The sequence below is a fragment of the Ceratosolen solmsi genome, unplaced genomic scaffold, assembly GCF_000503995.2.
Source record: "Ceratosolen solmsi marchali unplaced genomic scaffold, CerSol_1.0 scaffold13, whole genome shotgun sequence".
NCBI classification, from domain to species: domain Eukaryota; kingdom Metazoa; phylum Arthropoda; class Insecta; order Hymenoptera; family Agaonidae; genus Ceratosolen; species Ceratosolen solmsi.
Window position 1 is genome coordinate 8157501 of NW_011948418.1, and position 17020 is coordinate 8174520.

At 28.8% G+C, this 17020-nt stretch overlaps 4 protein-coding genes across 5 annotated transcripts; 1 reads left to right on the forward strand and 3 right to left on the reverse strand.

The window, feature by feature from the left end:
* Positions 1 to 2513: 2513 nt before the first annotated feature.
* Positions 2514 to 4433, reverse strand: LOC105360219 (pyridoxine-5'-phosphate oxidase). Its single transcript, XM_011497063.1, has 5 exons — positions 4105 to 4433; positions 3348 to 3504; positions 3109 to 3262; positions 2836 to 3032; positions 2514 to 2760 (listed from the first exon to the last, which is right to left on the reverse strand). The coding sequence occupies exons 1-5, from the start codon at positions 4166 to 4168 to the stop codon at positions 2595 to 2597; spliced, it is 738 nt and encodes a 245-aa protein (XP_011495365.1). The 5' UTR covers positions 4169 to 4433; the 3' UTR covers positions 2514 to 2594.
* A 1719-nt stretch (positions 4434 to 6152) lies between these two features.
* Positions 6153 to 7281, reverse strand: LOC105360424 (protein phosphatase methylesterase 1; the record flags this gene model as incomplete). Its single annotated transcript, XM_011497318.1, has 1 exon — positions 6153 to 7281. A coding segment is annotated over one exon (1065 nt), but the record flags the coding sequence as incomplete, so codon positions are not given.
* Positions 7282 to 7641: 360 nt separating this feature from the next.
* On the reverse strand, positions 7642 to 8890 carry LOC105360220 (transcription elongation factor 1 homolog). The gene is made up of 2 exons (XM_011497064.1): positions 8337 to 8890; positions 7642 to 7984 (listed from the first exon to the last, which is right to left on the reverse strand). Exons 1-2 carry the CDS (start codon positions 8450 to 8452, stop codon positions 7852 to 7854), a joined length of 249 nt encoding a protein of 82 aa, XP_011495366.1. The 5' UTR covers positions 8453 to 8890; the 3' UTR covers positions 7642 to 7851.
* Positions 8891 to 10995: 2105 nt separating this feature from the next.
* Positions 10996 to 15718, forward strand: LOC105360221 (uncharacterized). 2 transcript variants are annotated; one of them, XM_011497066.1, is made up of 12 exons: positions 10996 to 11260; positions 11867 to 11985; positions 12092 to 12337; positions 12440 to 12558; positions 12645 to 13487; positions 13545 to 13602; positions 13773 to 14185; positions 14257 to 14463; positions 14755 to 14864; positions 14927 to 15141; positions 15216 to 15469; positions 15581 to 15718. In XM_011497066.1, exons 1-12 carry the CDS (start codon positions 11096 to 11098, stop codon positions 15655 to 15657), a joined length of 2826 nt encoding a protein of 941 aa, XP_011495368.1. In that variant the 5' UTR covers positions 10996 to 11095; the 3' UTR covers positions 15658 to 15718. The 2 variants fall into 2 exon arrangements, with proteins under 2 accessions (XP_011495368.1, XP_011495367.1); XM_011497065.1 differs by having other exon boundaries at positions 12645 to 13602.
* Positions 15719 to 17020: the final 1302 nt, after the last annotated feature.

The window sequence follows — 17020 nt, forward strand, 5'->3', positions numbered from 1 at the left end:
GACATGAATTTACTGTATATTTAAATATGCTTTATGATATTACGTTAGATAAGAATACAGGGAATATATCATTAAAGAAATGTTTTAATGTGTGCAATGATTTTATTATCGAATGGCATGAAAAATGTTAAAAATCTCACTCCACCGACATTGTGCAAAGTTACATGATGTTTATCAAATAACATGCACGCACGCATTCACCCGTCTATTTTATAGATAACCTATATTAAATTATTTTATTTTCTTATATTTTTAATATAAATATGTAGATTAAATGATGTATTTGTATGCGTATATATATTTTGCGTGACTATTTTTTGTTTTGTTTGTTTTTTAATTTTAGCGATGCTTATCAAGTGCCTGAATTTTGAGATCTGACTGATCGAGTACAGAAAAGTTCGTACACCTTAAATATCTATGCGTACGCACGGAAACTTCTATATTCTGTATTTATATAAAAATTATGGTATGAAGCTTTTTGATTTGACGATTCTAATTATAGAATCTGAACTCACGTTGATAGAACAGGTATTAGACTATACCGTATTTATGTACAAAATATATATATATGTATATATATATATATATATATATATATATATATATATATATATATATATAATCCAGTACTTAAGTGGGAAATAAAAAACTAATAATTTTAATAAAAGTATTTTATTTCCTTCTTGTAAAAGTATACTCGATTAAATAATTAACCATTAAATAAGATCATAATTTTAACAGAAATCTATATAGCAAATGTTTTCTACATAAATAAAAATGTATTTACATATAACGAAATGTATATTTACATAAAGGAAGGAAATTACGAAAATAATTGATGACAATTGACATTGATTTTAGATTATTCAAAGTAAATTGCTCCAATTTCATTAGAAGCATAATTCTCATTAACGAATATTCCTATATATAATACATTTATTATACTTATTATTAAGATACGAATTATTTATAATAAATAGTCTTTATATTTTTCACAAGCTGCAGCACTTATCAAGTTTATACAATAATAATTTAATTATAAATATAATTATGAAATTAATTTGTTTTTTAAAATATTGAAATAACGATAAAAAACATAATTGATAAATTCGGAGATGACCAAATTTTAAGGATTTCAATAGTCGAATTTGTTTATAAAATAAAATCATTTTTTAATATATTGTTAGCGTAAAATTTTTAATCATTAAACATCATTTTATTCGATATGTTTTCATTATAACGAAATTTCTAAAATCGAGATTATAAATCAAGTAAATACAAATAATTAATGATTTAAAAATATAATTAACAAATAAAAGAGCCGATGTATTTATTACTAAATAATTTTTACCGTTATAAATATAAGTTTTATAAATTTGTTAAAGAAGATGTTCGGTTTTCCTCATTTAGCTTAAATTTAAATTTAAAATGGTGAAGAGAAAATGATACATAATTTTATATTTATATATAAAGTAAATAAATACATAAATCAATTTTATAGTAAGCTTTTCATGTAATTTTCATGTAAAACGCAATATTTTCAAAGTTGTCGAAACATGTTTATTTATGTTGACACAATGTCTTGACATGGTATCATCACACCTGCCATTCGCATAATTTCCCAAACTTTATTTGCGATAAATTATTATGCATTGATATATATTTTTTTTCTTTTTAATTAGACAACTGCCAAGATGAAAGTTATTTTATCTTCAATTAATTATTAGTAAAAAAATTTCTTCAAGTTATATATGGATAATTAATTTTTTTTTTTTTTTTAACATAACATTTTATAAATACAATTTGAAAATAATCATATAAGTATTATGAGATATATGTTATATTCATTATTTTCTTCAACGAATTATCAAAATTTAAAATTTATTAAAATCTGAAACATCTGACTTATTTTTAAGGATTTTGTGTCTAATTCAATTAGAATTTGACATTTCTATACAGAATTATATTATATTATATAAATTCTTTTTTTCTATTAAGTCTTATTTTTAATTATATTAATATTTTATTAGATTAAATAAATTACATTTTTCTTTAATGATCTATATTTAACATATCTATAAATATTATAAATATACACAATATTATTTATTATGGTGATTAATACATCTTTTAATAAATAATTATGTAAATAATAAAACTATTATTTTATTTTTACAAATGTAACATGCATTGTACAATCTAAACAATATCATAATTATATTATATATTTAACAAATATTAAAGATCATTTAATTCTCAAAGTTACTTTAAAAATACTATATATAAATATTTTAATCATTTATCAAATTATGTGTCATACGGTGTATTATTGATTTCGTTCAATAGTAATAATTTCTAAGTTCTAAAAAATCTTTGATATGGGAATGTAGCATTGACATGTTACAATCGCAAAAGCAAATTTAATCTCATTTTCACTGATAAATTTTAATAGTTTAATATTTAGTTAAACAAAAAGACTTGAAATTAAAGTAAATTTAGGATTTTAAGTGTATCAAATTCAATAAATTCTTCAAATTTTTTCTATCCAATTTATACCAAAATATCAGTCTGTTGGCATTGAAAGTTTTCAAAATTCAAGGAGAAAGTCTTTCATAAACCCAACCGTTATCTCCTTGATGAACTAGAATATTGTCTGGCTTTTCACCCACTTTCAACCTTCTAAATTTAATTCTATCGTGAAGTCGATCGCTTTGTCCTTGCCAGAATTCAATAGATTTAGGAACAACAATGTAACCACCCCTACATAAAGTAATTACCATTAATTAATCTATTATCATTGTACAATAAATTGTTATATAAGAATTACAATCTTACCACCAATCTGGTCTCTTTACATTGTTAGGAAATTGCTTTTGTAATTCCTTTTCTTTAATTATAAGAAATTCTCTGTTGGGAATTACTGTACTCTGTTTACTAGATAGAGAACCAATTTGACTGTAATATGGACGAGTATTAAAGTATTGATCAGAATCTTCTATGGATGTCTTTGTGACGGTGCCCTCAATTCTGACCTACTAATAATTGTCTTTAATAGAATTAATTCATTCTTTTATATATCGAATCAAATGATAATTATTATAATATTACTGTACGACAAAGTGGATCCCAGAAAAATGTTAATGCAGCACAAGGGTTTTCAGCCAACTCCTGAGCTTTTCGACTTTCATAATTTGTATAAAACTTGAATCCATCAGAGCTAAAACCTTTTAGCAGCACCGGTCTTACAGAAGGTTTACCATCTCTATAAAAGTAAAAGCATATTTAAACAATTAATCAAATCAATTAATCATCATTAGATTAGATATTGTAGAAATTGTATATCTTACTTGGTTGCTGTACCTAAAAGAACTGCATTAGGTTCATTAATCGTAGAAGTTTTACATGCAATCTCAAACCAAGCTTTGAATTGTTGAAGTGGATCTTTACTAACTAGCTGATCTTCGGTAAAAGTTTCACTTTTATCTTTGTACTTAATTCTCATATCTGATAAAGAGGCATAAAATAAATAATAGTAAATCAGAATATTGTTTATGTATGACTATTTGCAAGTATATTCTAAGTCTTTTGCATTTGGCTTACTACTGGAAAAACTTATTGATAATATTAATCAATGTTGTAAAGTTTTAATTTTTTTAGACGATAGAAAAATCTTTTCTCAATGTTAAATTTTAACATTACATTGACTTCAATTAATTGACAAAACAGCAAAATTAATATTTGAAAATATTTCTTTTCTTTTTTTTATTATTATTAAAATTAATAAAGCATAACAAATATGAAACAATGCTTAATAGTTACTTATTATAAGAAAAATTATTCTATATCAATCATTATTAATATCTTTGTTGTTATTACTGTGATTATTATATTATTTTTATTACTCGTAACATCCTTTGGATATTTTTCATTTTAACATTTAATTCAAATACGCTTATAAGAAAAGTCATTAATTTATGTATCCGGAAAATTATATTTATTTCAGTACCACGAAAACATGGCAGTAAATATAAGGATTGGAGATGAAGAAGTAAATTAAACAGACGTAAAACCAAGTATGTGAGATAAAGAAAATGAAAAAATTACCTCCAATGTCAACATTGCAAGTATGGCTGTTACGATTGCTATCCTTTTTCGCGAAGTTTGCCATTTCCAGTTTAAACACCGATGCTGTCTAATAATGGCCAACAGCTGATTGTAGCGTTCGAACACAACGACTTATACAATATCACTGCCTGGCATGGCATAAGAATATAAGAAAATATATAAATGAAGTAAGATAACGCTACCGGCGACTATCTTCCTGTTCATGCATATTAGATACCTTGGGATTACGTACTGCTCTATCATGATTATTGACAAAAATCAAAGCACGCATTGTAATTATAATGTATGGGCAATGTTAATCCCTTATATAATATGTGTTATTATATATATATATATATATATATATATATATATATAATGTCTAATACATAATATGCACGTACACAGGAATACAAATATCGTAATAATTTATTCTTTTTATCAATGTATGGATACACTTATCCGAGTATCATAAGTATCGATTATATTGAATAAGGTAATAATAAAAAATTAGATAGATTGACGCTCTGTTTTTATGGCAACTTTACCCTGGAAATACTTTAAAAATGTATAAAGACACAAAATGATTGTACAGTGCCTTACGACATAAACAATGATTAATAATTACATAATTCTGCACATACATCAATTGACTGACGACACTATTGCATAATTCAGTCACGGAGCATACTTAAAGCTGTTTTATTAAACGAAAGAAATAAAAAGTAATGCTTAATGTAAATGGAAGATCCGTATTTGCCTCACCCATTTATAAAGAACTAGATTGTTTCCTTGTGTGAGAGATCAATCAGCATTCCTGGAATCGATGACTTCTCAACTGTATACTAATTATTAAAGAATTTAATTTGTTACGCAATGACAATTGAAAACTCCTTTGTTATGATATTAATATTAATATTAAGTTTCTCCATTTACGGATTATTTGAATTTTACTTGAAGACTACTATTAGAATGACGCTTATTATTTATTTATTTGTCTTATAAACAATCATACACATTTAATTTATTAATTAATGTTTACGTTTCCATTGGGATGGATATATGTATATGTACGTATAACGTTGATTAAAATATTTGATGTAATTTCTCACGTAACGCATTAGCACGAAAATTATTACGTACGTCGACTAGTTATTATATTGCGTATTTATATTTCCATCTAGGACGTCGAGATTCTTACAATTATCTCAACATCGAATAAAATAATAAATAATTCGGTACTTAATTACTTGAGATACTTTATTATCTAAATAAAATAAATGGCCAAAAAATTAAGTGCTACTTTATTGAATACTTATTTATTTTTACAATAATTTAAAACAGTGTTAAATAATACAAAATAATACATTCATTTTATTTTTGTAGCAAGGAATTTTATGACGTATTTTTAAATTATTTAATATCGAAATTAGCTTTAAAAAATTATTTTTCAATTGTTTTTTTTTTTCTTTTAATATTAGTTCAAATATGAATAATTTAGAAATTTACAGAATAATAATGTATAGTCTTTCTAATAAAAAATTATTTCTTTCGTTTGTGCGTGCGTACGTGTGTTTACGTGCACACGCGCGCTTACATGAAAATATCTATAATCTTCATAGATATAGATATAGATATATACATATATAAATGATATGATTTGGAGAATTTCTTAAATTTTTCTTCTTAAAATAAGTACACGAGTAATAATTTTTATATAACATTGATACATGTTTTTTAAAAGGTAATGTTTGATTTTTATGTTTTTGATTTACGTATGCAAAATATTCTACAAAAGCAATTGTGAATACATTAAAAGACAATTATACCGTACTGAAGGATACGAATGGTTTATATGCTTAATCATTTATGTATGCATAACCATGTACAGGCACCCACACACACGCACACACAGACGCGCGCACGCATGCGCGCACATATACACATACACATTAATTTTACATGTTCATAAACATTAACGTAAATTAATTATTTGACTTCTTTGTAGGATATTTTATAGATACAAAGTTCTCAATGAAAAAATTTATGTTATTTTCAATAGTAATACATTGATCATTTAAAATTTTTTCGCTTTGAAAATAACGAATCTGATCAAGTTGACATAAACCAAGTAAAATCAACCGTTGGCTTTGCAAATTTATGTCTAACTAAAAATGATGCTACAGCCCCTGCTACTTTATCTGGCGTGTCTTCCTGTACTGCATGACCACAGGCTGTTAAGACTTGTAATTGAAATTTTCCTTGCATGTGCCCAACAGTAAGTTCTTTATCTAATCTATCAACTTTAGCAAGTAGAAGCAATTTAGGAGCTGAAATTTCTAGAAAAGCCGATGACAGTCCATTAAACCATTCGCTCCAGTATTTTTCTGTTTTAGCAAGATTAATTCTCCAAGTGTATTTATCTGACTTTGTTACATTAGTTTCTTGTGATACAGAAGAGCCACTTAATTCACCTTCCACTATTGTATCCATTGGTCCACCAAGTTGGGTAGATTTTTCATTTTTATTAACACTTTCATCTTCAGATTCTAAATCATCCGTTCCTAGAGTATTATTAAGAATAGTCTTTATTTGTCCAGGTACAGATACTTTTGCAGACTCTAGATTTCTTATTTGTCCACTACGAACGCACCATTCTACTGCTTTGGATATAGAACCAAACGATGATGGTCGAGAGCGTAAAAAACCTTGCATCGAACGTAGAGCATCCATAGCTGTTCCTTCGACAACATCAATTATCACAACAGCAACTACATTTGTAATTAATGGAGTTGATCTAACTGCGACAGCGCCTCCTAAGCTATGACCAATAAGAATAACTGGACGATTATTCGAAATAGATTCTAGTATATTAGCAATATCGGATGCTAATGTTTGAATCGATAGATCATCATCATCTTTAGTAGTTGTACTTCCGTGTCCTCGAAGATCGATTGCCATCACTTGACATGTAACTAAACTTATTATAGATTTAGTAAACTGAGCCCATGTTAATGCACTATAGCCACCACCGTGTAATAATACTAATAAAGGACCTTCATTGCCTTGTGCATACACGTAGAAAGTATCTTCATTTATAGTAACAGGCTTTCTTTCATTAAAATACAGAGTCCATGAAACTGGTTCATAATCTCTGTTATTAAAGTTTTTTAAATTTTTTGGTTTGATGTTGAACATTTTTTTTTGAAGAAAAGACATCTTTCTATAATTAAAAATCTGTTTTTTTTTTCTTTTTAATATAGATTTACTATGTAGATTGTACTTATTATATTATAAATTGTAAATTGTAAATAAATATTTCTAATTTCGTATGTTCAACTTTTTAAATAGAATTCTCATTATTAATTCATGCCATTAATTTATATATATGCGTGTATATGTATAGATATATGCATGTGTACAGATATATATATATATATATATTTATTTATTTATTTATTTATTTATTTATTTATATATATATATATATATATATATATACACATGAATATGTATAACAATACTTTTGATCTATCAATTTACTTCTCAAAGTTGGTTATTAAAAGTTATTGTATATCTACTTTAACAAACACTTTCGATAACATTGGTTTGCCACAACGTCCACTAAAAACTTAATTTTTAGTTTATTTTAAAATAAACCAATATTCAAATTAATAGAAAATTTCTCGTCGATAATCTTTACAAGATATTTTATAGTGTGTATTTTCAAAAGTGATATCGAACAATTTAATTAGCACTTTCACATGCATCGATCCAATCGTTATAAACGTCCAATGGTTCAGAGAGCAGATTTATAGTGGTTTGAAAATCTTCAAGGCATACTCTACAAGTAATTCTCGCAGTATTCCGTGCTTTATCCCTAAAATTATAAAATCATATATTTAATTATTTAAAATAACGGTTAAAAATGGCAGTACTCTCAGCACAATTGGTCAACGTGCATTATATTATTTACAATAATTCTTGTGTTAGTCACGTGAGAAAGATGATCACAATCAATACAAAACAGAATTCATGATTAAGTAAGGTTATTTACGTTAAATTACCTATTACGGTGAAAATTTTATGTGCGAAAGTCGGAATGCTCAATCTAAAAAAAAACTAACCTTCATTTTGCTCTTTATTTAAAAGTTTGAGAAGAGGGGGTGACTACGTGGAGGGGAGAATTTTGCGCTATACAAATGGAGATTTCGAACGAAATGTTTACTCACATTTTAACCTCACAAGATTTTTCGTGGTTACAGAACGGACAATTGAATTGCGTATCCAGAGGCATAATATTTTTTCGCTTTGGGGGCGGCTTCCTTTTACTTTTTCTTCTACCCATTTGCTTTATAAATAATTATATTACGCCAGAAAGGATGGTAATTCAACGATATTGCATTGACGTTGCTCCTATTACGTATCCAGCGACTTCCCTCTACAATCGCCTCAATTTCTCAAACAAACCCTCGGCTGTTGTTTCGGCGATGTCGATTCTGATTATACGAGCGTTGCGTCTCGCTTTTTTACACGATGGACGGTGGAGTGTCGCGCGGGCGTTGTACGCGCTGAAGCCAATAGAATGCGCGGTTTCGAATAAATATTGTACTTTCGCGGAAAGCCCGAAAAGCCGAGCTCTCTGTATCGTCTTAAAACGACGTTGTTGACGTGATCTCACTACCCTCTTGCACTCGATGCTCGACAATTGACGAATGCACAGCGGGTGACGCTTCACAATTGACATAAACGCGGGGCTGCTGCGACCTAGTAGCAGCCCCTTATTCACGACTGTCCAATCATAAGGTAAGTGCCGAGGAGCACACAGTCGTAGAACTAGGATACGCGCAGCCTTGCGCCTCCTTCTTTCAAATATACGAATTCCGAATGGACGGACGGACGGATGGACCTCCGCCGCCCACCTCCGGCTTTCCGAATAGCCCGGAATGTGTTGTGTCTATGCCAAGTGGTAAATCGTCGTCTGTCTAAGCGTGTCATTGTCAAAATTCGACAAATTAGTGGTCCTTCGACCAAATGGCAAATTGATTGGGGTACGTTGCGCCCAGTCTCGTGCTTTATGATATTTATGAGCTGCTGTAGGTCAATTTCGTGGTGACATTGTTTCCAAACAATGATCCGACTAAACGTCAAATACCGAACCTAATGTCCCTTTGAGCTTAATGACAATTTATGGATTACGTGATTTCAAAGTTATTTGCATTCGCGGGCTGTATAATGTAGACTCGGGGAACGCCGATGACGATGTAAAGTGCTGATTGAAAGGAAATTTTATCAAATTCGTCACGATCACGACCTTTATAATATGTCAGGAAAATAATGGAAAATATGTATAAAATGTAGGTACGGAGAAGAAAATGGACCGAATGTATTTTCACCTGAAATCTCCACACAATGTCCAAAACGGTGCAAATTGTCCATAAAACTTATATAAAAAATTAGATTACTTAGATTATTTATATTGACCTTGATACTACTTTGATAGGATTAAATAGGAAATTGTAAGTGAAAATTAAAGTAGAAGAAGTATTCTTATTATTGCAGTAAGATACCAAATACCAATTAGATAAAAATACAAAATCAACGCTTAAGAATTTTAATTTTACCAATTAATATTGTAGAATCAATTTATAATAAAATCTGTATGTGAATTTATACATTTGTAAAACATCAGTATAGTAAATTTTATATTTTTGTATTACATTTTAATACGTATATCTTTCGCGACACGTAAGTTCAAAGTAATCCACTTGATTACAAATGTTTCTATGCTTCGAATTAAAAATTATAGCTTTTACCGTGTCATAATTTTCTATAAAAAAAAATTAATCAAAAACACTGACGATACTTATTCAATAAATACATTACTCCTTGTATATAATAACTTAAGATATTGTATATATTGTATATATGTCAAATAATTACTTAAAAACATATTAATTCTATCTATTTTGAAAATAGTAAAACAATTTTATATTTTATATATTTTTAAATTATATTATTTGAGTATTAATAGGAAACAAAGACTTTAAAAAGTATTGAAAGATATCATCTTAAATAAAGAGTAGACAACGACTTATAATATGAAATTGTCATAAAATAAACAAAAGATTTAACAATGTTATAATTTTTCTTTTATTATTTCCTTAAAATGGATTTTTTTTATTTCTAAATATAAAGAATTTACATATAATTTACAAGATATATAACAATAATTAAAGGTGAAATTATTTTTTATTCATTAATAATTTTTTTTTTTTTTTTTTTTTTTTTTTAAACATAGGAAGCATTTTTCATTTGATAAATAACTTAACTGTTAAAATACATTTCAAAATTATTATTAATAATTGTGCTTATATTACCTCCGAAGCTCTTAATTTAATCGAAGTACTTTTTATAAAATACATTTGGTTGAGCTATAATTAATCATGAATTATGACGTGCAATAATTATACTGCAAATTTTTTATGAAAATCCAATTTTTTTTAAATTTATATGTACATATTTTTTTTTTTTTTTTTGTATTTTCAACAGATTGAGATCTATATACGGTTTTAATCACATACATGCATATTAATGCATATACATATATATATATATATATATATATATATATATGCTTTTGACTTATGAGCTTGCATTTATATATATATATATATATATATATATATATATATACATTTTCACATATACTTGGGCATATTATGCATCTTTATACACGCATATATAGATATATGTATGATATAGTTTCCTAGTACACTGTTAACGCATTTAATAATGTTATGCTTTTTCAAATATAGAAATAAATTGTATACTCAAATAATTGATTTTACGATAGTTGACTGAAACAGAGCCATGGTTTTATTAATCGAGGGCGCAAGTTGTTTCGATCGTGGACACTGAGTTTACAATCTCAGTTGTCGGCAGTTCACTGACTTTCGCGTGAAAAATTTTGTGGATTGGTTATTTAAAAATGGCGGACGCTTCGTCTTCCGATACTACCTCAGATTATTTCAACGAATGTTTTTCTGATATTTCATCAGAAAAGTCCACGGAATACGTTGTCGGTAGCCAAAGGACGAGCCTTATTACACGAAGGAGCGAGAGAAACTTTTTACAGAAGCTCTTCACGCGTGAGGTATGAAAAATCGATTTCGAAAAAAATCACTCCCCCGAGTTTTAAGAGACGATCTTACACTTGGAAAAAAATTTTTCTCTACGGTTTTCGAGATTATATTCAAGGACTCGAGATCTGAGAATATAGTGCATACCTTAAATGATATATATAATATATTTTCACTTTATTTCGAGCTAATAAATGTAATACCTTTCTTACTTTAATAATGCAATGCAAATTGTAAACCTAGGAGACAATTTTTTGAATGAAAAATATATTGTTTTTTAACAAGTAACACAGTATAGCCACTACAACTTCGGTTGCTTTGTATATTTTTTTAACAATATAAAATACTCTATTATATTTGTTACATCAGTAAACTATTTTTTACTCCCTAAGCTTTTGTCCATAAATTTTCTGCTTAATATCGGAATGTATTTTTAATACATAAATTTTATTGTAAATTATACAGAAACTATATTAATTACTGTCTATATTTATAAGTATTAGAATTTATAATTATATATTTTTCTAGCAAACTTGTTTTATGGATAAACAGGGTACAAGTTTGTGTGTTTTTGTAACATCTATAAACAATTAACATTTGAGATTTTCTTATTTATATAGATAAGAGGTTCATTAACACAGCACAATTATGCTCCAGAGGAAAGACTGTTCACAACAATACCTTCATGGTGTCATTTGTCGTTGTTACAAGTTATTCCCAAATCTGCTCTTCAAGCTGGGTATTTATATTAATTATATTAATTATATTAATTTGTTTTATTGAATTACTGCATGAAGTACGATCTAAATAGCATTTGCAGAATTCTTACATTGTTAATGTTTTAGCCATATCGTTATGGGTCTCACACAATGCGGACGGTTTTTATTAACATATACTTATAATCTTGATGTTGGAGTTCCAGGAAGTTTTTTCAAGTATTTTTTACATTGGTGGGCTTTTACTCCAAATAGAGTAGCCCGAAAAGTAGCTGAAGTTACTTTATTCGGTAATTATAGTATTTACAAAGAGCTTAGTATTGTTATTGCTCAGTGGCCAACAGAGAGAAATAAATTAGTAATACATGGCCTCTGGTAAGATATCGGCAATATCTTTTTATTTAATTTTATTTTATTTAATTAACTCTTCGTTGAATTGAATAAATTTTAATATAATAAATTTTTTTATTTCTATAGTTCTAATTTTCAAACGCAGCCTCAACAAACGGATAAAGCATTTGTAACTATAACAACGGTCCCATCTCTAAGCAATTGCACAGATTGCCAAAGTATAGCATCTTCATACGAAGAAGATGGTCATTATTTTTATACAATATTTTCTATAATCTTTTTATTTTACAAATATTTACAATAATATTCATAAATCGTTCGTTTGACCTAGATTTGGCAGCAAATTGGGATACCTGTGTGCGCTGCAATTGTCTGCAACATGGCCTCACGGTACACACAACATACGAAGTGATCTCACCTTATCCGAAATTTCGTGCTCTTGTATGTTTGAATTATTCTAATCATATTGTGGTTAATACGGGAAATTTCTTACATGTACTGAGGGTAGATTTAGACAATGTTAATATTAATCATCAGAAAATCAATGACAAACAGGATGCATCTCTTGTTGACATTGAACAGTTAGATGTTATTGGTGTTGTTGAATCAGAAGAATCTAAGGCTGAACACTATGAGAATTTAGATGACAAAGGCTTAACTCCAGAAAGTATCTCTGTTGTTTCTCCAAAATGCGATTCGACAATAACAGAGTACGATTTTAATGACGAACCGCAATGTAGGGTGTACGATCGAATAGAAAACGAACATTTGATAAATACCTCTAGCAGTAATCAAAGCGATTATGTCTGTGATAATAATAAGTTTAGTATTAGTTTGAGTGAAAAAGTATGTATGTGTTCGGATAATATGCAGTATCAGTGTGGTAACTCCAGTAGTTCGAATTCTCATTCAGAGCAGCAGGCAATTTCCGTTAGAGACAAAATTTTACAAGACTTTTGCGAAGATATGTCACAAGAATTAAGTATAGGAAGTGATCTTATAACATTGGTAAAACATCCACCATGCTCTCCGAGGTCTACTCCTCAAAGGCTACCACCAGATTTGAAACCTGGTACATGGTCATCGCCTATACTCATACCACCATCTGATATTTTGAAAACGCGTAATTCAGAATCTAGTCACAGGAATTCTCCGCAACCCAGTGCTTCTCAGGGTAATTCTTGTATTAATATCACGTCAATAAATTCACCTCTTCAGACTCTTTCTATAGGAACTACTACGTCATCTTCTCCTCGTTTGATGTCACCGCCAATCACAAGGTCATTCAGGTACCTTAAATTTGTATTCTAAGAATACCTTTTTGTAACAAGACAAATATGTTAATTGTAAGATTCCAAGACTTTCTATAACTAAAATATTTATGTTAATTTTTTTTTTTAAATAAAATTTCTTCCTTCGTTATTATAGATTTTTTTAAATATAAGTTTATTATTTTTAGGCACTCGAATTCCCGAAAACGTTCCAATATTGTCTCACCCACGTCAAATTTAAGTTCCCAACCACGAACTCGAGCGAGTCATAAACTTAATCTTGAAGCAGAAAAAGCATACGAATTTACAGACGATGCCCAAGAAACCTGTGAAAAACTCAGTTCGTTTAGGAAACGTCGACTCGCTGATAAAAAATACGAATTTTGTGATGAAACTGAAGATGCCGAAAATATAGTTCCTTTTAAACATGTTCGCGATCAATCCAAACATCGTGGATGTTCGTTATATCAAATTTCACAGGTTGCCTCACCCTTGCCTAATGGTAGACGCCATCAAATTGATTCGGAGCATAGCGAATCAGAGGATTTTAACAGTTCTCAGGATTCGCATATACTTAGTGATATTTCAATATTTGACATGAGTAAGTTATTATAATCGCATATAAATACAAGACCTATTTATGTAATTTAAGGGATAACCTCCTCGTTACAGCTGAAAAAAATGTATTACGACCACTTAATCAGAATCAATTGCCTAATCTTTGCCGTGAACGGGCTAATAAACCATACTTAAGCAATGTTTCACCTTTGGTTCCTAAAGCTACTTTACAATATCCTATTATAAAATGCACGTCCCACTTTAAACGCAGTTATATTGATTTGGATGACGAAAGAACTTCTGTTATTACGGATGTTGAAGGTAGTTATTCGCATTTAACGTTTTTAATTTTTTCATTCAATGCCATCTGTCAAGACCCATAGCCTAAATCAATAATAATTATCGGCTTCTATAGTCAAATATAAGGTAGAATGATAAGTAAAATAAAACGAACGTAAAATTTTCATACAAATTGTTTAAAATTTCTAGAATCATGTTCTTGTCAAAACATTAGACAGAATATTAATTTCAAAATTTTTAAGGTCTGAACATATTTTCAACAATAATGAATGAATTGGTCCAACAATTTTACTTGTATAAACTACTTTTTAGATGAAGAAACCGGTGGATATGTAAGCTATCAGTGCGTGCTTCCTATGCAGGTTCATGGAGCAGATTATGTTCAAATGGGAATGATTAGTAATGCCAAAGCGGAAAAATTGGTATGTTATAAGACATATGGGCATATTCAATTAAGTATTAATTAATCGAATAATTATTTCAGAATGTACCGTGTGTTTCAATTCATCAGATGAGTTTTGATATCGAAACGTTTTCTCATCATATCGCAGACTGGCAATGTAAATTGTTTAAAAAAAAGTATTGGCACTGTAGTGACTATGATATAGAAATCATTGACATTTGTGCCCTTACTGGTGATATCATTCTTCTGCTTATTATGAAAATTCAAACGAGTGAACAATCTAGCCAAGGACAAAGGTTCATACTATTTAATGTTAAATCTTGAATTTTACACTCCAATTGGCATTAATCATAACATATGTGATTTTTAGTACCGATGATAGGAAACAATATGTCGCTGGTTGCAAATTTACGTGGAATGTTGACTCCAATCAATATAGATTAACGGATATTTTGAAACTTAAAGAAGTTAAGCCTGATTCTGTACGTACCGATAAGTCACACATTGGATCTCCTAGTGTACCATGGAATCCGACGAAACTTATAGCACCACAAATGAGACAGAAGATTCAACAACCTTATGCTCGCCGTATTCGTTACTTAAGCAACGAATTAACTTTAGCAGGTTTGTTTAACATTCGTAAATGAAAAGAAAACATTTTTAGAAGTAAATTTTTATTAGCAATTATACATTAACAGATATTTAAAATATTTTGTAACAATAAAAATTTTGCAGATGAATCTATTACAAGATTAAAGGACTTCGATAACCTCATAGAGTTTTATATTACGCCGATGCCTAATTGTTCTTAAGTAAAATAATTAATGCAATAGAAGTAATAAATTATTCATTAAATGATAAAATCATTGTTCTTTCAATGTTTATATTTTTTTGTAAATTTTTAAAGCGTATTTCTTTGTACATTTTAATATACAGTAAACATTGATCCCGCAGAACATGTGTAACTATATTGGATATAAAAATATAGGTGAAAAAATTTATTTCAATTTTCAGCTTAATAATAAGCAATAAACTTTGTTTATCAAAAGACAAATGATAGCAATATCAGGCAAGTACTCACTTATAATTAATTTAATTTATTGATTCAATATTTGATTGTCTTATTACTTGTGTTACAATTAGTATTAAATAAAAATTTGATATTCTGGTCCCAAAATGAAAAATAAACAGAAATGTGATATTATAATTATAAACTGTCTTTGACATCTAAATTTAGTCTGCCTTTGAAAGGTATATAGCATATGCTGAATTTTAAACTGTGCAAGACTTTATGCAAAGTACTTTATTAGCAATTCATTTAAATTGGTATTTATTGTATAAAGTCATCTGCATTGAGAACTGATTCTAAATAAGTATATGTAGGCTAGGTGGTACCATCGAATCAACCCCGATGACAACTAATAGGACCCAAAGGTCACTATAAGCCACTCAAGTTTTCAAGTATAATATTAATAAAGTATTTGTTACTATAGTGAAAATAAATTTATCTGAAGTTTATATTAAGGGCATTTCGAGATTAAACGAATCCATCGAAATAAGGACACGTGTCTAATCTGTACCCTGAAGTTATATTCTGCTGTCTGCATCGGGCATCAATCATCATTGCTAATCACATTTATAATCATAGTATATTTACATGTAATAAAGATTTCCATGTGCCTGCCATGTAGCTGAGTGGATACAATTAGCATAGTATAATTCCCGAGACAGAATTATTTGCTTTTATAATTTATTCTCAACTATCAGGAGAATTGGACTTCAATCGCGTAGACTATATATGATTCATAATCGACTGCCGGGAGTGCAATTGTCAAGTATTTGTTTACTTGAAAATTTCAATTGACAGCGTGGCTGGCAATTATGCTGACTACTTAGACAGAGATGTTGGCGTTAACAATGATTTTGACTCATTTCATGACAAACAGCTGAAATAATTTATTTCCACTTCAGATTTAGAGGTATCGAGGAAAACATCAGGATGCCCTGTCGCCATAGCCTATTCCTTGAGAATTAGGCCAAGCGCCATTGACGAGTCGATCCATCAACACGAGGTCGAATACTTGGAATATATTTGTGTGTGTCGCGTGTGCGTGTATGTATATACAAATAAATGTGTGTGTGTGTCTGTCTGCGTGTCTGTGTGTGTGTGTGCGC